The sequence below is a fragment of the Ostrinia nubilalis genome, chromosome 5 (genome assembly GCF_963855985.1).
Source record: "Ostrinia nubilalis chromosome 5, ilOstNubi1.1, whole genome shotgun sequence".
Taxonomy (NCBI): Eukaryota; Metazoa; Arthropoda; class Insecta; order Lepidoptera; family Crambidae; genus Ostrinia; species Ostrinia nubilalis.
In genome coordinates this window covers 3,258,262-3,283,228 of record NC_087092.1, presented here as the reverse complement: position 1 = coordinate 3,283,228, position 24,967 = coordinate 3,258,262, and the positions used below count along the sequence as shown (strand labels likewise).

The window sequence follows — 24,967 nt, the reverse complement described above, 5'->3', positions numbered from 1 at the left end:
CTTTTTAAAAATTTCAGACAAAGGTGACCACAGTTTGTAGTGCCAAAAGTTTGATGTTGTAAATAGTTATAGTTGACAGGTAAGTTATCTAAATATTTCATTAATTCTAATGGTGGCTTTAAATTACCAAAACTATCATAATATTCAGCGTAATTATTCTGCTTGACGTAGGCTACCCAATGGGTTCCAGGGTTTTTGGAACTATCCAAATTTAGTATTCCACACTCAATTTTTCTAGGTTTTGATGGTAATTTGTCTCTCATAAAAACACCTCGAAAGAATGGAATATCGTTAGCGTGTTCTAAAATATCTAGATTGGTGAGTGCACGTCTGGGTAGCCTCTTTCTCAGTTTTTTGAAGGGTTCAAATATAAACCGGCTCCCTTCTTATGAGGTTTGATGTAAAGGCCTTTTCCTAGTGCCACTGCTTCCATCATCCTGTTGTGTCGTTCCGCTTCCTGAAGATTTTTTTGAGCGGCTTTCGAATCATTAACAGCTTTTGCTATACCTGCAGCTCCTCCAGCCAGAGAACCCAAAGCCGACAATCCCGCAAAAATAGGGATAAGTGGTAAAAGCCCTCCACATTTTGGAATAGCAATACGGCGTGGTAAACGTATTCCTTTTTTATTTGTGAATACTTTCTTTGCTGCCGCATAGGCATATTTAATGGCTGATTGATTGTCTATAGATTTCAATTTTTTTAATTGAGATCGTATTTTTTTCACACCCGACATAAACGAATTGACACCAGCACCAGCCTTCAGTTTTGCTTTCATAGCATTTTTTACTATCCATGATGCGATTTTTTCTCCTTTTCCAGCATCTTTTGAATTTAGTCTCTTTTTCGCCATATTTAAAAGTTCTAAGTCGGCTTTGTGTCGATTGTTTAAATCACTGTTTGAATAAGCAATGTCGTGGTACATACACGCGTTATCCAATTTGTTTATACCACGATCACCTTTCTGCAACCTTTTCTGAAGTCTTGTTCCGGGGCCACAAAATTGATATCCAGGTAAATGTAACTCAAAAGGTAAATTGTCTATTAACTTATTAATAATACCACTGCCTTCCTTCATCGATAAATTTAAAGTGAATGCGAAAAATAAGTTTGCTTAATATATATATATACACATTTACTGTACTAATTCACTCTTATCAACCCAACTGTTTTCTTTATTACTTAAACCTAACCATTTTACAAAAAGTTTACTTCCCTTTCTTTTAATAACTTTTTCAATCAGATAATGATCGGGATACTTAGTTCTTTGTAATTCGTATTCGTAAAACGTGCCTAAAATTATTTGCCTGTGTTTATCTTCAATTGTATATGTTTCAGGATTTGTTTGATTAACTTTTACTACACGAAAAATTTCCGTTGACCAGTTAGGGGTATAACCTTTATAAAATTCTCCTTTATATTTACTTATGCGAACAAAATCACCAACTTTTAATTTTGATCTAAGATTTTTTTTCTGTTTTTGGGTTTTAATTATGTTTGATCTAACTAAGATATGATTAGAGGTATTAACATCGACAGGCTTAAATTTCGTTATTCTATGCACAGTATTGTTATACTCTTTCACTACAGAGTTTATATTGTTTCCTAGCCATATATAACGTCCATGTAAACTAAACAGTTTGTAAATATGAGATTTTATCGTTCTTATTACACGTTCTACTATAGATGCTTTTTTTACAGAGTATGTGGAATAGTGGTTTATTTTATATTTTTTCATTAATTGTTTAAATATATCATTATAAAACTCTGTTCCTAAGTCAGTTTGCAAATTTTTTGGCTTTCGTGTGGAATCCAATAAAATATTTTGCATTGCAGTCGAAACACATTTTTTTGTTTTCGATTTTAGAGGACTAATCCATACATACTTAGATAGAGCATCTATTACAATAAGAATATATTTATATCCCTTATTGAATTGAGAAAACTTTTTAAAATCCATAAGATCTGCTTGCCATAAATCATCTATTCCTTTTATAATTGTATGCCTACGAAAAAAATTTCGTCTCGCTGCTTTGTGAAGCTCGTTAACTATGTCTAGTTTACTCATTTTTACTTGTTTTTGCTTCAATCATGCGATCGATTTCGTTTTTTGTGTAATACAATGTACTTAAATTACTAGAAGTTAATTTTTCTAAATTGTTTAAGTAAATTTTTAAATTACTTTGAATTTTTTTCATTTCATTTTTAAGTTCTTTAATGCATCTATCGACATATTCCTTATTCACAGCTTCATCATCATTTTCAGGAGTTTGTAATCCCTTTAATCGCGAAGATTTCAAATCGAAGTCACCTGTATCTGATTTAACTAATGTTTCAGCGAGCGTGTCAATAAATTCAGATAGTCGTAAACGTTTATGTACGTGATGACCAAATTTATCAATGTTCATTGCAACCTTTCTGCTTTCTTTGCTCAATTAAGACTGTTGTATTAAGCTGATTGATGATGTTTATATTTCACATTTATTATACCAGCTTCGGACAGTTCCTCGATTATTGCATAAATTTCATTATCTACTCCAGTGTTGCCAGCTTCTCTTGATGCGAGTAGTAATTTTAATCGTTCGACTAATTCGTTTGGATCGTCCCAATAAACCAAATCGGTATCAGATTTTACTTTTTTTAAAATATCAATACCTCGCCCCTGTGAAACACTTTCCATGCTACTAGTTACGTTTCGTGCAAATTTAAATAATGGTTTTATTACATTCGTATATTTAAATCCCTTATTACTATTGACTGGTTTGGATGCATCCCAATTTCGCCTATGTGCATTAGTGTCTATAAGTAAAAGTTTATAGTTTTCCAAATCATCCTTTGAAACAATATCTAGATTTGGAATCTTTTTATACAATAATTCCTTTAGACCTTGAGTGTTTTCCATGACTCGATTTCCGATTTTTAGTGTTCGACCATCATCGTAAACACGTGATTTTCCAAGCATAAGTTTCCCTCGTTCATTTCTAACGCCATAAGGCACGTCTTTCATCACATCAGATGACGTGGACCATGATAATGATGCGTTTCCAACACTTGATGGAGAAGACTGAAGGGACTTAAATGAATTCTCGCTCACGTTATGCTCTTCAGGTGGCGATGTCGTGAGGGTTTTGTCAGATGTTCGAAAAACGTCATCTGTCGAGTTTTCTTCTTCATCTACAGATTCTTCATAATCTTCGCTTTGGGAGTTCGATGACTCGCTTTCACTGTACTTAGCTCTTTTTATAGAATGATATTGCTCAGTTTCGTCTTCGTTTATTTTCTGTTTTTCACAAGGTTTGTTTGCCAATCGATTAAGTGGATCAACAATAGGCTTAAACATCGTTTCCAAAGCAACGTCATTAGCACTTTTAGCATTTTTTATCATCTTAACTTTCCTTTTTACAGCTTTTGCTGATTTAACAATTTGTTCCTTTAAATTTCTGTTCATATTAATAAGTTTCCACTCAGCATGAAATCACAAATGAAACTGATTAATTACCAATATAACATCTATTTATGAATGTTACACCACCATTGTTAGTCGACTACTATGAACGTATCGAATGCCATTCTATAATATCCCTTATTTCGTTCACAGTCTTTGTTGATTACGACATAACTGTAAGGTTTTCTCCAAACAGTAGAGCACATTTCGCGGAACTGAGTCCATGTCATATCAGATCCTACATGTTCTTCATAAACATGTTTCAAATTTATATCGTCTTGCTTAAATAATATTATCAAATTGGAATTGTCCCTCACAAGTTGTTTGGGTATTTTAGTGTAAGTTTGATTAATATAAAAACAATCAATATTTTTATGGCGACCCATTGCAAAATAGTCCCTGATGTTATTTTGGTTTTCACAAGCAACGTCATCGAATATAATAATTGAGTCAGGCAAAGCTTCATGCGGGCTCAATATTTCACTGTTATGATTATATTTGTAATAAGATATGCCTGCAACCCTATTTAACACGTGTTCTAAAAATATGTATTTAGGTTGATACAAAGATTTAGAATACACGTAAAGGTTACGAAAACGCGGACCATCCTGATGTAACAGTAAGCTAATAACTAAATTTGTCTTTCCGCAATTGGATGGACCACAAACAAGGCTGCGTATAGTGTTAGGTAATAGTTTACCATGACGTTTTGGTACAGTTGATGACACAGGACCAACACATTCTAATTTTAACGAGTCTTTTTGCTTCAGGAACTTCATTTATCTAATTAAAAGGTCCGCTGTGCTGCAATAGCTTAATTATAATGACAATATTCATCGCGTTAAAACATTTAAATAGTTCAGTTTAAAGAAGTTCATTAGCTCTGGTAAGTATAATAAGGTGCGCAGAATCCATGCATTGTAGTTCAAGCAATCATGGATATGTTTTCTGATTATTACAATCGTTTGGTATGTATTGGGCATGACTAATTCACTTTTTTCGAATGAGCGATCGAAGAGAGCGAATGGTGAAGAAAAAAGTGAATTAGAATGCCCAATACATACCTACTGCTGCGGAATTTGGACAAGTGCTATGTAAGTATTTTAAATAGTAGTTTATATTATAGGGATTGGAAAGGAGAAGAAGTGGTCTTCGAGCACGAAAGACACATCCTGGTAGATGGCGTAGATCGTCGTGCCCACTGAGATGATCAGCGCTGACATCAGCTGTGAAATATGGACAAGTGCTATGTAAGTGTTTAAAGTAGAGTAGTTTACATATTATTGGGATTGGAAAAGAGAAGAAGAGGTTCTCCAGTACGAAAGACACATCCTGGTAGATGGCGTAGATCGTCGTGCCCAAGGAGGTGATGATGAATATAATATTAGAATTAGTGCGTCAACCATATGAAAATTAGCTTAGTTTGAAAGTAATGATAGTACGATATCAATATATCTACATAGAAGTAGCAATTACTTGTCTATGTAAAAATAACATCATTTTATTGATCGTCTCTTTCATCACGGTTAAAAAAACATTCGACTAAAGTGCTTTTTACCCGACTACACCACAAGCAGGGGTATGTTTTAGCCACATTTTATTGATTATGCATCTGCACTCCATACAGTTTGTTTCAAATCTTGTTATGCGAACAAAATAACATATAGACGCCAGTCTGTACATTACACATACCTACATGTTTTTGCAAAATCACACCTATCAAAACTACATAAATGTCATTGTTTACGTGCCTGCGTCAGAACAACAACACTAACCAATCTACTCTAAATTGTTTGTTGTTTTACTAAATTAGCGCGAATCCAGACGCGCGAAACGTGTTGTTTGCACGCGACATGAACGCCGCGACTAATACAGAGGTAACATTACCTAAAAGGCTGATTAACCACACTACGTCCTTGTACAAGTATTGTCAGATGACATTTTATAAAAATAGGTATAAAGTTGGCAATAAAATTATATGTTTTTCTTTTTATTTTCCTGCACAAAACAAGAGCTTAGAAAACGCGATACGATAAGAATATTTTTAGTAGCGAGCCTATATTTGATTTGTTCAGTCTTATTTATTACTAGCTTTCCTCCCGCGGCTTCGCGCGCATTATCTACATATTTTACGGAATCCTATTTTTTCCAAAATAAAATTTAGCCTATGTTAATCGTGGATAATGTAGCTTTCCAATGGTGAAAGAATTTTTAAAAACGGTCCAGTAGTTTTTGAGCCTATTCATTACAACCAAACAAACAAACAAAGTTTTCCTCTTTATAATATTAGTGTAGACTAGCCGCCCGCGACTTCGTACGCGTGATCCCGTTTTACCCCCTTCATCTATCTTACGCGGTTTAGATTTTTTCATACAAACGTTTTTCCCGCTAACTCCCGTTCCCGTGGGAATTTCGAAATTCCTTTCTTAGTGCACCTCTACGGTACCTAAGCTACGTCCCTTCCAAATTTAACCATCAAGGCTGCACAAGCGAAGCTTAAAAAAAGGAGTAACTTCTCCCGTTTTCCCAAAATTTCCCTTCACTACTTTGCTCCTAAGTAGGTATACTATAACCTGCCCAATAATTGTACCAAGTTTCGTTAAAATCAGTCGAGTAGTTTTTGTTTCTATAAGGAACATACAGACAGACAAAAATTTTACTGGTTGCATTTTTGGCATCAGTATCGATCACTAATCACCCCCCTGATAGTTATTTTGAAAATATATTTCATGTACAGAATTGACCTCTCTACAGATTTATTATAGGAAGTATAGATTTTCATGAGCTAACTCTACAAATATAAAACTAAAATCTTTCGCTTAAAGCCTTAAAACTACGTGCTAGAGCATGCTAAAGAAACTCTACACAGTTCATGTCATTTTATGTTTATTTTCACGAGCTAACCATAAAAATATAATTTTAAAATGTGTCACTTAAGTTTTACTTTAACCACTAGTTTTTCTTTAGCACGCTCTAACAAAAACTTCTAAAAAACTACTACCTACACAGTCCATGTCATATTCACTATGATGACGCAGTAGTTTTGTACCCTTAAACTAGTGCATTCTACCTATGAGTCTTTTATTGTTATGAAAATGGATACACCTAAATACCTATTACGTAATATATCGTGCCATTTAATTAACTCTCCTTTCAGTATTTTAGGCCATACCTTCAGTTTTAAATGTTTGTCATGATGCCCAAATACATTGACGTAGGTTAATATGAGCAGCCACTTTAATTTCATGTTTGGTTTGTTATGTTCTGTGTCTAAATAAAGAGAAAATCAATAAGGTCAGAAGTGGTCGAATGACCATTGCCGGCCTTGAGGTGTGAATACTCGTAGTTTGCCGCGAGCATTTAAGTACTACTCGTGCGTGAAATAAGTAAGATTCGTATGGCATCGACTTCATAAGGCCCAGTATCCACCAAGACGAAGCGAAGTGAAGAAGAGAAATGTTTTGATTAACCAATCAGATTTCATCAATTCCACTTCTCAGCTCCGCTCCACGTCACGCCACAGCCGCTGTCAAATTCTATAGAAACTGTTGACGGCCAGATACTTCTCCGCCTTGCACCGCTTTGGTGGAAACCACCAGGGACTAAAGCAGGTCGTAGACCAAGAAATAAACTACATAAGTTAGTTCAGCTTAGCTCGCATATATGACGTAGTTTTCCATAGTTGTGTACAATCAAACTATACAAACACTCGGAAAAGTACCTATGGCTTACCTAGCTCTTGCCTGCGGCATTGCCCGCGTGATGCCTCACTGAAAGATTTAATCGCGTTTCAGGAGTTAAAACTACTCGACTTCTTACCAAACATTGATATTTTGAGTTTTCAGGGGTCTTAATCTTTTTACTGGTTGTAAAAATTCAATTCAATGAAATTAAAAAATGATTATACTGCCACACTGTTGCAGGGATTTGCCTGCTTATGACTATAAATCCCTTCTATGTTTACAAATTATTGTCCTTATAAATGTGGTGGAGCTATCAATAACCCTGTATATCCATGTTAATTATTATGTTTTATTGGCATCCAACCAACAGCATTTTCCTTGACGCTGTTATTGAACTAGCAAACAATAATAAATAAATGGTTAAGTGCAGAATGTGGTTCTATAGTAATATTATAAAGGCTTCTCATATCTGGTAACTAATTTTCTAGTTATCTGAACTTGCAATTTGTCGTCTATTAGGCACATCCCTTTATACAGGATGTTAGGTAAATGGGTATATGAGCCGACACTAGCCCATGTTAACATGGGCATATAAATGGTATGGTGAAGTCAGAAATTTGAAAATCATCATTTAATTTTTTTAATTTCATACAAAATAAATTTTATAAAATCCGATCTGTATGAAAATTAAAATAATTAAAATGAAGATATCAATTTTCTGACTTCACCATACCATTTATATGACCATGTTAACATAGGCTAGTGTCGGCTCATATACCCATTTACCTAACACCCTGTATAGGTCCTAATAAGTATACATAATATTTGCTTCGCTAAATCCCTAAACACAGCCCCGAATAGGTAGACATCACATCGAACTACCCATTTTTGTTGCAAATTCGCTTCTATTACAACTGCTCAAGACCCCACAGTGTTTAAGTACCTTGACGTGCCGTCGTCTGTACATGGGTAGAGGCATGTGACTATATCGAATCAATGTCGAAAACAAATGCTTCTTTCCTCATGAATGTTTTGATGAATCATTTAACCAATCGGAGATTAAGAATGCAGGTGGATATGTAAAGTCACTAATTTATCATTTTCAATAATCATAATCATTTCCAAGATATGTCAAGATCAAGAAGTGGCAGTCGACAGTATATCAGACTCTACATTTTTGCTGCAAAATAGTACCAATTGCAACTGCATAAGGTGCATTGTTTACCTGGATTTGCCGACGTCATTTGTTTTGAACTGTTAAAGGACAGTCAGACTAAGAAAACATTTTTTGTTGCAATATTAGCACCAAAATACAACACAAAATATGTCGCAATGTTTATCGTCATGTACTCTTGTCCATAAATCCGTTAGTTACGTGTAAATTGCGTCACAAAAATCCAGACATACAAATTCTAATAGGATTAGTTTTTACATTAGACACCCCGCGGTTAGGGTGAGGCCGTACATATTTGAATAACCTTTTCACAAATCATGTTTGCACAACAATAGACCATAATGGATTGTTCAACCTTTAACTTGAAACACCATGGAATCCAAAAAAGAAATTGGAAGTTACTTAGATAGAACTTCTTTTAAATTCGAGCAAAACTTGTAGACGTATTTTGACTTTGAAGAAACTTTACAGTTTCACAAGCAACATTACAGATAACGATTTACGGTTTTTCAATGTTTCAACAACCATCTCTGAAACGCAGATCACGTGTTACTGAACCAAAATAATCTATGATATACCACCTATTGTTCTTTAACAAAACATTTTCTAAGCGGCGCAGTTACAGCATTCCACCGTGAGTGACATCATTATGTGTCGGTTCTGATAACTTAAAATAAAATATTGTCACTTTTTTCTACATACTCCTTATCAGTTTGAATCATCTACTTGAAACAAAGCTTTGATAACGCAAGCAAATAGGGTCTTTAGCACGTAAAGAGACACTTAGAACTCACCACAAAAATCGCCGTAACACACAACAACATGTACTTGATGCACCTCATTCCGACTTCTAGATTTTCCGCCATTGTCCAATGTTTCTTTCACAGCACGATATAAAATACTGGCGCGGCAGGTGTGTGCAGGTTAGAGGGGCCTTATCAACTGATAAGGATTGATATGTCGACAGTGGCGCTCGCGACGTTCGCCCGCGTACTGAATGTTTCAATGCCATGAAAACTCATTTTCCTTCAGCCAATTAGCACAGTGGAAACTAAACCAGTAGGCTAGCTTAGTATGCCGCTTTGTATGTTGTGGATTGGAATCTATTTCATCGTTCTCTAGAACGATGTTAGAATATTTTCAACCGACTTCAAAAAAAGGAGGAGGTTCTCAATTCGACCCGTATGTTTTTTTTTTACTGTTTAAAAATCATGTTGTAACTCGAGTGTAAGTTTCCCGTCATTCGAATCTAATTCGTCGAATTGGAGACGCTTGAATGATTTGACGAATTGCCTACCAAAAGGATCGAATCCAATTATGACGCTGGATTAGGTTCACTCGATATTCACTCGAAAATGTACAAATCCGAATCATTTCTTTATTCGTTTATTTCTATAGGTCATTCCCCAGATAAGTTAAATCATTACAGAACTTTACTGTCTAGAGTTCGGGAACTTAGTTCTGCCACATTTATTAAGATTATTTCGGACACGAAAACTTCCAGAATAAGTATGGTCAGACACTTTGTGGCATGAATTTTTCCCTGAAGTCGTAGAAGGAGAAGTATTCACGAACATTACTATGAGGTCTCATAGTGCGCGTGGACGCACTAGGTGACACACGAACCAATCAGAGCTCTATTCAACGCTGTGCGTTCGATTTGCTGCTTCACTTAAGCAAGCATCGTTTGTCAATACGGGCGTTAGAGTCCTACGTCAATACGTTTGTCGCAGAGCAAGGGGGCCTATTGCATCCTCCTACACTACACAATTAGTCGCATATGGCCGCTAATCGCCTCGATAAACAGGCTACGTCATCGGCTACTACGTGATACATACAGGTAAGTATGCTACCGCATCCTTTTCAACCGACTTCAAAAAAGGAGGAGGTTCTCAATTCGACCCGTATGTTTTTTTTTTTTTTTTTTTTTTTTTTTTTTTTTTCTATGTTTGTTACGCGATAACTCCGCCAATTATGAACCGATTTGAACAAATCTTTTTTCGGCGTATAGGTAATACCTCAAGGGTGGTCCCATTTAAATTTAATAATAGAAAAAACAACCCCCAAGGGTGGAAAATTGGGGATGAACTTTTTTATACGCAATATCTCCGCCGATTATAAATCAATTTGAACGATTATTTTTTTGTTGAATAGGTATTATCAAAAGGGTGGTTTCATGCGAATTTGAAGAAAATATTTCACCCCCAAGGGTGGAAAATTGGGGATGAACTTTTTTATACGCAATATTTTTAATTTTTAGTATTTTTTTGTGTTCACGCATTTGAAGTCGGTTTTATTTTTTAAAAAAGTTAATTATTTTACCACCCAAAACTGCTCTATAAAGTTGCTAAATGTTTTCAAACGGCTACCTCTAAAAGACTGGTTACTGTCAACATGAGCCTCTAAGTCCTACTATAATAATTAACTTTTTTAAAAAATAAAACCGACTTCAAATGCGTGAACACAAAAAAATACTAAAAATTAAAAATATTGCGTATAAAAAAGTTCATCCCCAATTTTCCACCCTTGGGGGTGAAATATTTTCTTCAAATTCGCATGAAACCACCCTTTTGATAATACCTATTCAACAAAAAAATAATCGTTCAAATTGATTTATAATCGGCGGAGATATTGCGTATAAAAAAGTTCATCCCCAATTTTCCACCCTTGGGGGTTGTTTTTTCTATTATTAAATTTAAATGGGACCACCCTTGAGGTATTACCTATACGCCGAAAAAAGATTTGTTCAAATCGGTTCATAATTGGCGGAGTTATCGCGTAACAAACATAGAAAAAAAAAAAAAAACATACGGGTCGAATTGAGAACCTCCTCCTTTTTTGAAGTCGGTTGAAAACTAAAATCTGGCTTGGGCATGGCCCATTCAATAACTGATTCAATATTAAAAGTAGGCCTTTTCTTAGTTATAACGCCATAAACAGCCTAGTGAGCGGCTCGTCTAGCTTTTCGTCTTATCTTTACTAGGTCATCAGTCCACCGGACTTAGAGGCCTAGCTTGCTATTCTCATTTCTTCATATCTGATAAGTTCTATCATGATATTTGGATCTTTCTACTAATATAAACCGTGTCCTTTATGTAGAGTCCTATAAAAGCTCGTGTTTCAATTTTACGTGAATGATGACCAAAATAGAGTAGTGGCCAGAAAGCCAGTATCATGCCTTTTAAAAAGTACAAATTAATTTGAACACAACATATTTAGGACTTTATTCCTCGTACATCATAACAATATTCTTACACTAAGAACGAACAAAGATAAATTAAGTAACGTCTAAATGCTTCTCTTCCTCTCTTTAAGGATATGCTCCATGCTCCTCCCGTGACATCTTGGCTAGCCATACAGCTCCAACCACCGCTAATGCCTGAAAAACAATAATTTTATGTTAATGAATTTGATTATACTAGGCAATGCATAGTGACTACTATTGCCTCCTAAAGTCCAAGAAAGTGGACTCTGGATTTATTTCGTCGAATACTTTTGTTCTAGTTAAATTAGGAATTGCGAGCTCAACCTGATTTTCTATAAATATTACGATATCGCATTTTAGGGCGCACAATTGATCCAATTCAGCACTTATTATTGTTTCAAGTTCCAATTTCACCGCTGCACGGTAAAAAAAGAAGTCTGCGACTCTACATGTAAAGTGCCTAATCTTTCCAAAAAAAGTTGTCTTTTCGTTTCGGTAATTGTTACTGTTAGCCGTTAGCCTTAAATTATTCATAACAATTGCCGACCACAGTTAAACCTTGAATCAAAAGCGTAGAGTAGGTCAGATGATATTCTTCTTCCCCTAAATAAGCTGCTGATACTTATTAAATATAACCAAAATCTGTCTATTCTCAGACCCACCTGTAGAAGGACCAGAAAGATGCCAGCTATGCCTATAGAACCAGCATGGGACTGCACCCACGCGCCGAAAGCAGTTGAGCAGCCTTCGGTGCGGAGCGTCGGCGCGGGAGTCGCCATTGTGCAGTTGAACACCGTGATGGTCCCGAAGGGAAACTGACAACAGCTGAGGGGAAGACCCTGGTCCGTATTCGCGGTCCCGAGCGGTGCGAGCCAGTCGCTTGCGTTGTTCACACCGCAACATGAGAACTGAAACATGTGGAAAAGAAGAGTTGGAGTAAAATTAGGTAAGTACTTAAGATAATACGCAAATATTTAACTTTGACATGTTTAAAAAATTCCGTGTTGGAAGATACGGCATGTGCATGTATTTATGTTAGGTACCCAATTAGTTTTTTTATTTTTTGGGATTATTTTTTTATTGTGTTTTATAAGTAGGCTTTTAAAAAGCGCTTTCACAGTCACGTCATTCTGGGCCGTGTCCCACAGCCTGGTGACCACCAAGTCGTGCGTGTGCAGTTGCATGGTCTCGAACAGCTGCTTCTACAGTCCTCTTATTGCTCTTGAGCTGAATTGGAATAAGAACATGGCGAATACTCACGTCTTCCTGGACCTTGTCCCAAAACCGGGTGACCACCACTTTATGCGTGAAGAGCTGCATGTTCTTAAACAGCTGCTTCTACAGCCTTCTTATTGCTCTTGAGCCCCTACCAGGCATCACGTCGACTTGGGATAGGAACAAGCCACTTTCCGGCTTACTCCCAATACTCACGTCTTCCTGGATCTCGTCCCACAGCCTGATGACTACCACGTCATACGAATAGAGCTGCATGGTCTTAAACAGCTGCTTCTACCGTCTCTGTGTCGCTCTTGAGTTCCCACCAGGTATCCCGTCCTCTTGGAATAAGGACATGGCCACACTCCATCATACTTCCAATACTCACGTCTTCCTGGACCTCGTCCCACAGCCTGATGACCACCACGTCATGCGTATAGAGCTATATGTCTCGAACAGCTGTTTCTACAGCCTCCTTTTGCTCTTGAGCTCATACCAGGAATCACGTCGAATTGGAATAGGAACATGGCGAATACTCACGTCTTCCTGGACCTCGTCCCAAAGCTTGGTGACCACGTCGTCGTGTGTATACAGCTGCATGGTCTCGAACAGCTGTTCATACCGCCTCTTCCGCCTGGCACACACTCACGTCCACCCACAAAGTGGACTGACGGCCTCATAGAGGTAGCGGGAAAGCGCTGGATGCACGCCGCCACAAACCAGCCATTGTGGAAATCATTGGGGGAGGCCTATGTTCAGTAGTGGACGTCCTATGGCTGAAATGATGATGATGATGAAACACTCACGTCTTCCTGTACCTCGTCCCAGAGCCTGGTGACCACCACATCGTGCGTATACAGCTGCATGGTCTCGTACAGCTGTTTCTACCGCCTCTATGTTGCTACCAGGGATCGCATAGAATTTGAATAGGAACATAGCAAATACTCACGTCTTCCTGGAACTCGTCCCACAGCCTGATGACCACCATATCGTGCGTATACAGCTGCATGGTCTCTAACAACTGTTTATACCGCCTCTATGTTGCTACCAGAGATCACATATATAGAATTTGAATAGGAACATGGCGAATACTCACGTCTTCCTGGACCTCGTCCCAGAGCCTGGTGACCACGACGTCGTGTATATACAGCTGCATAGTCTCGAACAGCTGTTTATACCGCCTCTATGTTGCTACCAGGGATCACATAGAATTTGAATAGGAACATGGCGAATACTCACGTCTTCCTGGACCTCGTCCCAGAGCCTGGTGACCACGACGTCGTGTATACAGGGTGGAATTTTGTAATGCCACCTGGAGGGAAAGTACTCTTAATATTGTAAATAGAAAAAAAATCTCAAAGAAAACATTCCTTTATTTTTGAAAAGAAATAGAACTGCATTCAAAGATTTCCAAAAATTTGCTTGCCACACCCGGGAATCGAACCAACTAAAATCTGTTAAAAATTACACCCTGTATTTTTATTGCATCGATCGTTAGGGTCAAGTATAAGGATGAAATCTCTCTAACAAACTTGATAAATCAAATGAAAGGAAATCCATAAAATCTTAACCCTTTACGGCGCAAGAACGTATTTTATTATTTTTATATCAAAAACAGGTCGTATGAGGTATATAGAAGACGGGAAAAATAGTTTAAAAAAACACACTTGAAAAAAAAGTATTTATTTTTGAAAAAAACATGGTGTTGCAGAAGTGCATCATGGTGTAAAATCGTACCAAAAAGTAGGGGGTAAGAGAGGTTTATGTGTCAATGTTTACTACGCAGTTTAATCTTATAATGTACCATTACGCGGTCTATCAGGTCCTCCCATGTGATGATAATATTCTGCTACTATAAAAGGCCCCTCTACAGTAATGTTTCTTTTGTGACTTGTCAACTCTACTTTACTACGGATGTGAGGTTCTTGCCAGCAATGCTGGATACCCGATTCACAATCTTATTAACTCTCCAAGCTACCAAGGATATACCAACGCCATCATAATTTGAAACCTGTTCAACTGATGTTCCTCTAGGTTATCCTTTTAGCTGCTTTACACTTAAATCAAATTATTGAAAACCAATAACTTACCCTCACTCCACACCAATTTCAGATCATTATTTTCATTAACACAAGAAAAACAAAGAATCAAAATCACCACCGAACAAAACAAACCGGATTTTACAAGTTTCTCACTTTAGGTGATCACATAAATAAAATAGCGCCATCTAGCACAAACAGAGTTAACTAACTCGTAAGGGTGCTTTGCTGCAGATATGCCGCACTACGTTATAAGGTATTTTTGTTACTGTTTGAAAGATTCTATGAGTTCAAGTGGTATGATGCAGAACTGCAATTGAGCGCCGTAAAGGGTTAAATTATTTTAATCATGTACAGAAAATTGTATGGTATGGTAGTGAATTTTCGAAAAATTTTCGAAAATCTATGAATGCAGTTCTCTTTCTTTTCAAAAATAAAGGAATGTTTTCTTTAAGTAAAATTTTCTATCTGCAGTATTAAGAGTACTTTCCCTCCAGGTGGCATTACAAAATTCCACCCTGTATACAGCTGCATGGTCTCGAACAGCTGTTTATACCGCCTCTATGTTGCTACCAGGGATCACATAGAATTTGAATAGGAACATGGCGAATACTCACGTCTTCCTGGACCTCGTCCCAGAGCCTGGTGACCACCACATCGTGCGTATACAGCTGCATGGTCTCGTACAGCTGTTTCTACCGCCTCTATGTTGCTACCAGGGATCACATAGAATTTGAATAGGAACGTGGCGAATACTCACGTCTTCCTGGACCTCGTCCCACAACCTGGTGACCACCACATCGTGTGTATACAGCTGCATGGTCTCGAACAGCTGTTCCTACCGCCTCTTCCGTCTGTCAAACACTCACGTCCACCCACAAGCTGGACCGACGACCTCATAGAGGTAGCGGGAAGGCGCTGGATGCACGCCGCCACATACCGGCCATTGTGGAAATCATTGGGGGAGGCCTATGTTCAGCAGTGGACGTCCTATGGCTGAAATGATGATGATGATGAAACACTCACGTCTTCTTGGACCTCGTCCCACAACCTGGTGACCACCACATCGTGCGTATACAGCTGCATGGTCTCGTACAGCTGTTTTTGCACCAGCGCCTCCGCGTTGCCCTTCAGAGCGTACCCGGCGATGCACGCCGACAGTTGGAATATGAACATGCACACCATTGCTCCGGCGAACTGGGTAATTTAAAACCATCATTAGTTTTTGTTGAAAATGTAACTCTTTAAAGCTCTATAAAGATAATATTAGTCGTAGTTTCGTAAAACGATGACTAACGGAATATTTTTTGTATATCCATTTAAGCACGCATGGATCACGTGTTATACTGCTAAATATTTAAAGACTAGATAAATTAAAACGTTTTTTCACATTTTTACATCGTCTTGGGGCATTCGTTCTCACTCAAGCTTTGGGCGAAGCAGAAAATAGAGTCTAGGTACTCTAATTTCCTGTTTAAAGTTGGTATTCCTATGATCACAGTATTTTCTCAATTTGTTCAGTACAGTTAACAAAAATGGAACTTGATTTTATGTATTCGAATACGTTTGGATGTTGAAATTTAGAAAAAAGTAAATGTATTTCAACTAAATTTCCTCAAATTAACAAGAATTTGCATTCTCGAGAACGTGAATGCAAATTCCATACAGGTTGTTTAAAATAAAACTAATGCAAGGACACAAGTCATGGTTTTATAGTCTTGTTTTTAAATATGAAAACGTGATAGTAGATATCTGTCTAGTCGACTATGTGCAGTACTTTGCATGACTTACAATAGGTACTCATAAACGCTAAAATTATGGGAAAATCTGTTTCTGTTTACTGTGTACTAAACTGTATGTTACGTCAAAGGTTTAAAAGAGCATGTTTACGATCATGTAAAGGTCAACAGTTTACATAATAAGGAAGATCATTATTTCGTCATTTTTATCTTAAGACTCTAGATTTAGGAATATTGTTTGATTTCTGATATTTTAATTTAGTTTTCCTTTATCTTGGGTACCTAAGTACTTAAGTAGTAGTATTAGTAACTCCTAGTACGTTCTAGAGACGGAAATATCTTGCAGTTTGCATGACCGTCAATGAGAGTTATTTGTATTGGTCCTACTAAGATACAGTGGCCTACAAAAGATTAAACTAACGTGTGATCGTAACTACATGCGGTTAGTTATGCTAGAGTTGCGATATATTTAAAATATGATGTATTTTTAATAGGTATCTAAGTACCTAGTCTAATTATTGCAATGCAAGATGCCGCAGTGTCTATAGACATTAGGTATCATGTTTGAAACCCTATCAATATTTTTTACTAGCTTATCATATCACCGGTCTGTGTCATCAGAACACTTTCATGAAAACACTCTGCAACAATAATTCTCATTAGATCAAAACGGAGATACTAATTTGCCACATTGCTTTATCATTTGATAACAGAACAAATAGTAAGTGTACCTACAATTATTTAAAATAGATAACTGACATTTCGTCAAAGACATAAATAGGACGGTGTCTGGGACCGAATCGAATCAGAATAGTTCTCATGCCAAAAGCATATACTTTTCATAACTGACTTACCGCCATGATCATCAGGTAGTTCTCTTTGAAGGCGCCATAGAATCCGAAGAAGGCGATGATGAATATGATGACTCCTGTCGCGATGCAGAAAGCAGGCAGAGAGAAGAATCTCTCAGACAGCAGCTCGTGGTATCCATTGTAAGCACTTTGTACTGAACTGCCAACGGCGAGTATAATGATGCCTGTTATCTGAAAACACCGTCACAGCCACATGACTAAACCGCCATATATGAAACTCAAACGCACACTACACAAACGACTTACCAGAAACAGAAAATTTATTGTCACTAACGTGTATTTCACAGTTGTAAATATTTTCGATAGCATTTTGATTTTATTGTTTCACCGTGCGGAGCGAGCCGAGCGTTCTCGCTCAAATGTTAACAACGTATAGTTTTAGCTTTAGATATTTTTATCGCTGTGCATTAATCTTGATAAGGAAAACAAGCGGATTTATCTCTCGAGGCTCCTGTCGTGTGATTCACGTCAATTTCACCTCAAATCGATCGGCAAAATATCTAGCACAGATATTATTAGGCAGATTCGTTTTTATATTTGCCATTGGAATATTAACTGAACGAAAGTGGTATTGCGCAGGTGCTGTTATCATTGCAGGTACCTGCTATCAACTACGCGTATCTATTATCCTCTTATCAAACTATACTTTCAAAGTATCGGAAATCTGTCTCATGTTTGGAAATTTTATTAAAATAAGAATGGATTATGAAGGAAATAAGTGAAACTACAAAGAAATCTAACAATTTTTCTTTATTAACAAAAATATATTTTAAAAATACAAATATCATCTCACATAAGTTGTTATCTCTACATTGAACTGTCTATTTCTCTATTATTCTTGTAATTTTGTAATTACGAGTAAATGAACAAAGTAGTGATTCTTTATTTTTTATCTAAGTCCTTATCATTGCGTATCTATACAATAATACTTATACGAGTAGATACCAGTTTGTTCAACTTCATAATTATTTTCTTTATACAGGATGTCCCAAAAATAAGGTTAGGCGGTACCTATAAGAAATAGAGCACACCTGCTGTATCTCCCTTAAATTTTAGATAAACATATGAGTTTAGTCAACCTTTTAAACTATACCCACATTTCCAGGTTTACCTTCAAACCTTGGCTTTAACCAAGGTCTCGGTAATGTAGTGGACAATTAAGATAACTAGCGTATAATTTTTCTTAAACTACCTAATTAGCCAACTTAACAACGCATGAATAATTAATGACATTGCTTCACGTACTCGTATAATGGTGTTTAAAACTAATTTCTATTTCAAACTAGAATACATCTAATCTCCATTTCCATTTCAGGGATGTAACTATCAATTTTGCATATTTTGCACTGTCCCAAAAAACATACATTGTTTTCAAAAAGTTAACTTCAAACTTAATTATTTACACATTCGGGCACACATGCTCTTATATCAACTTAATTTAACGTGCTTTCATGGTCTCTTCATGATTCGAGCTCTACCTCTTCGAACTTGGACCGGTATGCTAACCAGCCAGACGCCGACACTATGAGTACCTGCGAATTCACATTTTATTATGAGATCAAATTCGTTCGTTCGTTTCAGCCGAATGACGTCCACTGATGGACAAAGGCCTCCCCCAAGGTTTTCACCTAGTGGGAGGCCTGCCCACACTAGGTCTTTCGGCTCGTGGTCACCACTCAAGAACTTTTCTGCCCCAGGCAGCGGCCATCAGCTCTGCGAGCTATGTGCCCCGCCCACTGCCACTTGATTTTAGCGATTCTGAACAAATTATAAAAGGCCAATTGTGCAAGTTCATAGCAGACTCTACACAGCAGCAGCAGAAGTGTCGCTGAGATACACTACTTTCTGTAAATTTCTATGAAATAAGTACCTTTCAGACGCTGTCGCTAGCAACAGATGCTAATATTTCATAAAAACCAATGGTGTCGCGATGACACGTCGTCTGGCCTGTTATGTGGGCTCGGCTACAGTTGCCACAGCTAAGGCGAAGTTGCACCTTTATACATACGTTTATATTTAACACACGAAGGCACCTACCTAGAGAGATTAACATACTAACTCATCACATTAATAGATTTGCTCTACCCAGGCCTCCTACCCGCAACCTCAGAGTCGAATACTTACCACTAGCCGCTAAGTCCCCCGGCTCATTTTATAACTGTATACTTACTTATTACTTAGGTAGGTATCCTTAAATTAAAATTTTCTTGGCCTTTGTAGGGTGCATTCCAATATTAGCAACAAACGGAAATACTGCAAACTGCAAAGCATGTTGAGGATGGTGATATCATTAAAGGAACTAGGCAGGAATTCCATCTAACAACTTTAGTCAACGAGGCCGTGTGCTATCTTCAATGTTCCTAGCAACAGCTGAACAGCAGCCTTGATTACAATACAAAAGGCATAATTTACATTTAAGTCGGACACTTTTTGAGCTATCAAGTAGTCAAAAACACAGCTGCCCCTAACTAAGACAACATCTTAACATTTGTGACTCTACTTCGTGAACTTTTCATGAAACTTCATTCATCTTCATTCTCACATACAAAAAGTAGGACTTCATGGCTTGGAACTACTGAAAGAGGCTTACTTACACCATTATTCCATGGCAGAACTCGTAGTCCAACGAATTGCCTACCTGATTTCTAACAGAACCGAAGTATGTAACCGTCAGGAAGATGTGTGAAATTGCCTACCTACCCACCAGTCGTGGGAGCAGCTAGTGGACTGTGTGTAGGGCTCTTCCTACCAGAAGGGTGGGCCTACCCACTACAAACCTTGTTTTAGCTTGGTGCGCCTACCCTACAAAGAACGGAGTTGTTTCTAAACGTGTGTCATCTTTTGTCCGAAGTAATCTCTTGGCCAATAGACATTGATATTATAAAGTTTTTATAAATACTTGACCTGTATCACCATAACAGGCAGCGCGATGTAAGCCATGACGTGCGCGTTGTGGCTGAGCCACTCGCCCAGTACGCTAGCGCAGCCCGTCATATACGCGTTGTTGGTGGTACACTCGAAGGGCGAGATGGTTCCGAAATCGATGAGGCAGCAGCTCACGGGCAGGCGGTTTTGTGGCCAATCATGGCGCCCGGCGACGCCACAGCATTCAAACTTTAAGAAGTGGAAAGCAAATTAATATGCGCTTGGTAACAATCCTAATCATAGAACACGTTATTACTGGGGACTTATTTAACGTACTTATAAACAACGGATTGAAGTCCGTTTCATAATCTACTAAGAAGGTGTAATAGAATAAATAACACTCATTGGACAATGGAGGAGTAGGATAGTCATTCTGCTGCTCAAATGTAACGACTCAATTCATTCATAAACTTTTGAGATCATTTCAGTTTGTTTAAAAAACTTAACTTTTGACCTCTTTCGTAGTTGTACAACTCACCCCTATTTGCAAATTATCCCACAAAATGGCCACCTCCCGCCGGTTTTCATACTGCTGCAAAGAACTAAGCATCGTCGTCCTGATTTCTGATGATGCGTCATTCCTTAGCCCAAAGCTTGTTATTACTATTGCCATTTCGAACACCAGAATAACCAAAGTCAGACTTACGTACTGAAACAAAAATGTATTTTGAGAACACTGAACTCCTGATATTATTTTGTGGGCAATTTAAATATGTCACAGATCGTCGTAATTGCAGTTTATGAAACTGAAGTTAATTATTTTTCAGATGTTTCATAAATTACATACTAACCACAAGAATGAAGTAAAACTGTTCCGAATAAGCGCAATAGAAGCCGAGAACAGAGGTAACGAGAATGATTGCGCCTGTAGCAATCACGAAGCTTGGCAACGAAAAGAACCGCTGCGTTATGAACTCTTCATATTCTTGGTATACCAGCAGCACTGCTATACCTAATGCCAGGAGCATCAAACCAGTGAGCTGTAAAAATCACATCTTAATTCATTTTCTTTTTAGCCACAAGTGTAAACCAGTTTCAATAAGCACCATCTGTTTCACTAATTCACTAAGGTAGAGCTTCTTCTTACCAGAAATAACACATTTACACCTGCTAAACAATATCGCACAGATTTCAAAAACTTTGGTACTCTTAGTTTAAACATATTGGTCAAGTGACTATTTTCGTCGGCACATCAGGCAAACTGAAAATTGAGATGACTTATCTCTGGTAGAGTTCATATCTTCGATATCATGACATATCGATCTAATCTACTTCATGCAAACGTTAGATCTTCCAAAGAAAAACAACATAGTTTTTACAATGTTTTATGTACATGATATGATGATGCATAGGTGGGTGCTTACTACTTATCATGCACAAGTGGGGTACCGTATCTTCCCTAAGTAACAACTTGCATTCAGTAGGTAGGTTACGTAGTTATGTAGGTATATGTTATAAATTAAGAAACTTCCTATTGACGTTTAAGACCATCTTACGTACATACAATATAGCAAGGCTCCAAGATATGCTATTAAAAAAATGAAATCCGTCCAGCAATTTTCGAGTTTATTCGTTAAAAACATACAAAATTTCAAATCTTTCCTCAAATATTAGATAGCTGTGCCCGCGACTTCGTATGAGTAAAAATCGTTTGAATATTATTTTTCCAGTATTCGTAAGTTTCGTAACATTTTTCATTGATACTCTGCTCCTATTGGTTGTCTCGCTCGTAGCATGGTAGAGCGTGGTAGTGGCCTTCCAGATTTCTTGACAATAATGGGCTATCCAACAAAAATATTTTTTCAAATCGGCCAGTAGCGTGTTCATTCAACGAAAAATACAAACTCTTCAGATTCATAGTGGAAAAGAACAATGGGAGGCAGGTACCTAAGTTGATTTTAGAAACTACTATTTAAAAATAATACGCAACGCAGGACCGTTCATTGTGGAAAACCTTGGGGGAGGCCTTTGTCCAGCAGTGGACGTCATTTGGCTGAAAACGAAACGAAACGAAACGAACGCAACTTCTACTAGCAACACTGAGCGCTGTTGTTTTTAGTAGTTTTATAACCGTCACACTGGGAACTGGGAACTCAGTTATTTTCCGCAGCTGTTGGAGGACGTACGTTGTTGTGTTGTTCCGCATACTCGAATTTTAGAGATAATATTTGGCGGTAAGTGTATTTAATTCCCGCTTCACTGTTTGTAAATTTTTAGTTGTAGGTAATTATTTTTCGACCAATAACAGACCCAGTTGTTAAATGGATCACAGTAACTCTTTGTAAAGCAAGTGCGTAGAACGTGCCGCCAGACGCAAATCTATGTTTACAACAAACAATAGCGCGTTGGCTGGCATGTACTCAATCTTACCTGCTGTTCTGAAGAAAGGTGTTAAAAGTTTCTATTCTTTTTAGGTCCCAGGATTTTAATAAAGTAAAATAAACTATACTCTGATTTTTAATTCGACGGAATTTTGACATTTCAGAAGTGTTGCTAACATTGAAACATTCCCACTAAGAATGGAGAGCATTTTCACAAATTAAAAAATAATCCTTTCTTGAATTTAAGGTTTCACTTGAAAAACTAAGGCTTAAAAATGTACTGATCATTTCAAAATGGTTATTTGAATTTTTATTATCATATTTTTGAAGTTACAAAAAAAATTGGGAAATTATTTTTCTATTACTGGACTCCCTGGCCAATAATCCATGGGTTACAAACCTTTTTTATGAAAATCCTTTTGTTAATAAAATCTTAGCTTCATAAAATAACCAATTTAACAAGATGCCAATTTTATAATCCAAGTTGATTATGATGACGATAATGATGGTTGATGATCAATACATATTTTCGTTTATGATAATAATGTTGTTTTACTGTGTTAAAAACACGTTTTTTTCTATTTAATCTCTAAAATGTACATAATAATTAATGTACATTGATTTCACAGATAAGAAGAAACCACGTTATTCCAGCCAAACTCGAGTATATTTCCAGTTACACACTTACACTTCAATTACTCAATATTCAACTCACAATAATTATTATAACAGCTATCGGACATAGATTCGTCAAGTAGTCTGAGTTCGATCGAAGCTAACAGAGTAATGATTCTGAGTGTGCTCTAGGCCTACAACAAGCCTCTCTATCCCCTCCACATTACCACTTCCTTGCCATACAAGATTGCAGTTGTTAACAGTGTCGCCACTTTTTTATTTTTAAAATATACTAAAATCTTAACATATTTTTAAATTCACTAAAATAATAACAATATTTTCTAAAAATCATGACATTCGGCCATCTGATATTGTGCTGTCTCCCGACGCACACTTAAAACAATAACTAAACATAGTTAGTGGATTTGATCAAATAAATGAAATAAATCAATACCGGTACATTCATTCCTTAGTGGTATAATTATTATACATAGTTAAATCTCATTAACTTAATTGTGTAAATAGTAATTTAGTACACATTTTGATAATGTTAATCATGACATTCGCTTAGATTAGCTACTGATTAAATTCATTATACATTTCCTAAAACAATAGAGCGTAAATATATTATTATCAATATGCATTAATTCAATCAATAGAGTTTCAACATAATATTTATTATATCAATGAATTTCATAAATCAATAGGATGGAAATATAATACCAACATTTTTTTCTGTAAATGTATTACTTATATGAGTAATTCAAATACACTTGGCATGCACATTTTTTTATATGAATTTTATACTGCTTTATAATTTAAAAATATAATTTTCTACTTAAAAAAAATAATAATTTAATGGTTATTCATAATCACCACTACGCTTGCTATAATTACTATCTATCTGTATTATGTACTTCTAGGGCTTTAACGTGAATCCAGGGTCTAACTCTATCGGCGGCTATAACGCTATTATTATGGTTTACCTCTTTTGGTAAATCCATAAACGTCTGCAATTCTGTACCAATCATTCCCAAATATCTCTGTTACTTTATAAGGACCCACGAACTTCCGAAGCGACTGGTGCAGAATTTGAATTTAAAGGGGTAATAAGGGGTGTAAGTCTACAATTCTCATTATCATGACCAATTCTGTTACACCGTTTGCATTTCTGTATTGTTTTTGTACATTTATAATATGGATGACCGCTAGATCGACAGTTGTAGCAAATAATAGAGTCAGATGTAGAGCTTTGACCGTTGAAGTTTGAACTAGTACTGGGGTTGGCCCTTGTCTGAACAGGTTGATTTTTCATTTTGTTGTCTACAAACGGTTGTGGCTTTTGTGAACAAAGAAAATTTAGTAAGTCTTCAGGTTCGGAACTATTTAAAGCTTGAGCACCATTACGAATTGATCTATCCATTATACCATAAATGATGCAGTCCACAGCCTTTTTGCCATTAATTTCGCATCTATTTAACAAGCACAACTTATCAAAAAAATACTCGCGCAGACTTTCATCATTTCTAGAAGTACGGCTAAGCATCTCCTCCAAAAGGCGTCCATAATTTTCCTCACTAGGGAATGCCTTTCGGAGTTTTGCCTGCCACTCATCCCAAGTGAAGACTACTGTAGGTAAGGACTCAAACCATTTTTTTGCTAAACCAGCCAATTTTTGTAAGGAGAAATGAACAATTTGTTTTTCATTCCACCCATAAATTGTGGCGCATTCGTTGA

At 36.9% G+C, this 24,967-nt stretch overlaps 3 protein-coding genes across 3 annotated transcripts in view; 1 reads left to right on the top strand and 2 right to left on the bottom strand.

Moving 5' to 3' along the window:
- Positions 1–11,498: 11,498 nt before the first annotated feature.
- Positions 11,499–17,938, bottom strand: LOC135071676 (CD63 antigen-like). The gene is made up of 5 exons (XM_063965448.1): positions 17,616–17,938; positions 17,352–17,540; positions 15,785–15,955; positions 12,167–12,412; positions 11,499–11,678 (listed from the first exon to the last, which is right to left on the bottom strand). Exons 1-5 carry the CDS (start codon positions 17,676–17,678, stop codon positions 11,610–11,612), a joined length of 738 nt encoding a protein of 245 aa, XP_063821518.1. The 5' UTR covers positions 17,679–17,938; the 3' UTR covers positions 11,499–11,609.
- A 163-nt stretch (positions 17,939–18,101) lies between these two features.
- On the bottom strand, positions 18,102–21,534 carry LOC135071677 (tetraspanin-9-like). The gene is made up of 5 exons (XM_063965449.1): positions 21,382–21,534; positions 21,086–21,274; positions 20,773–20,943; positions 20,274–20,483; positions 18,102–18,901 (listed from the first exon to the last, which is right to left on the bottom strand). The coding sequence occupies exons 1-5, from the start codon at positions 21,454–21,456 to the stop codon at positions 18,830–18,832; spliced, it is 717 nt and encodes a 238-aa protein (XP_063821519.1). The 5' UTR covers positions 21,457–21,534; the 3' UTR covers positions 18,102–18,829.
- An 850-nt stretch (positions 21,535–22,384) lies between these two features.
- The window catches only part of LOC135071687 (CD63 antigen-like), a 62,157-nt gene continuing 59,574 nt past the window's right edge, over positions 22,385–24,967 (top strand). Inside the window, exons 1-2 of the mRNA XM_063965465.1 lie at positions 22,385–22,468; positions 22,709–22,740. The gene's annotated coding sequence lies outside the window, so the exon portion shown is untranslated. The remainder of the gene's footprint in view (positions 22,469–22,708; positions 22,741–24,967) is intronic.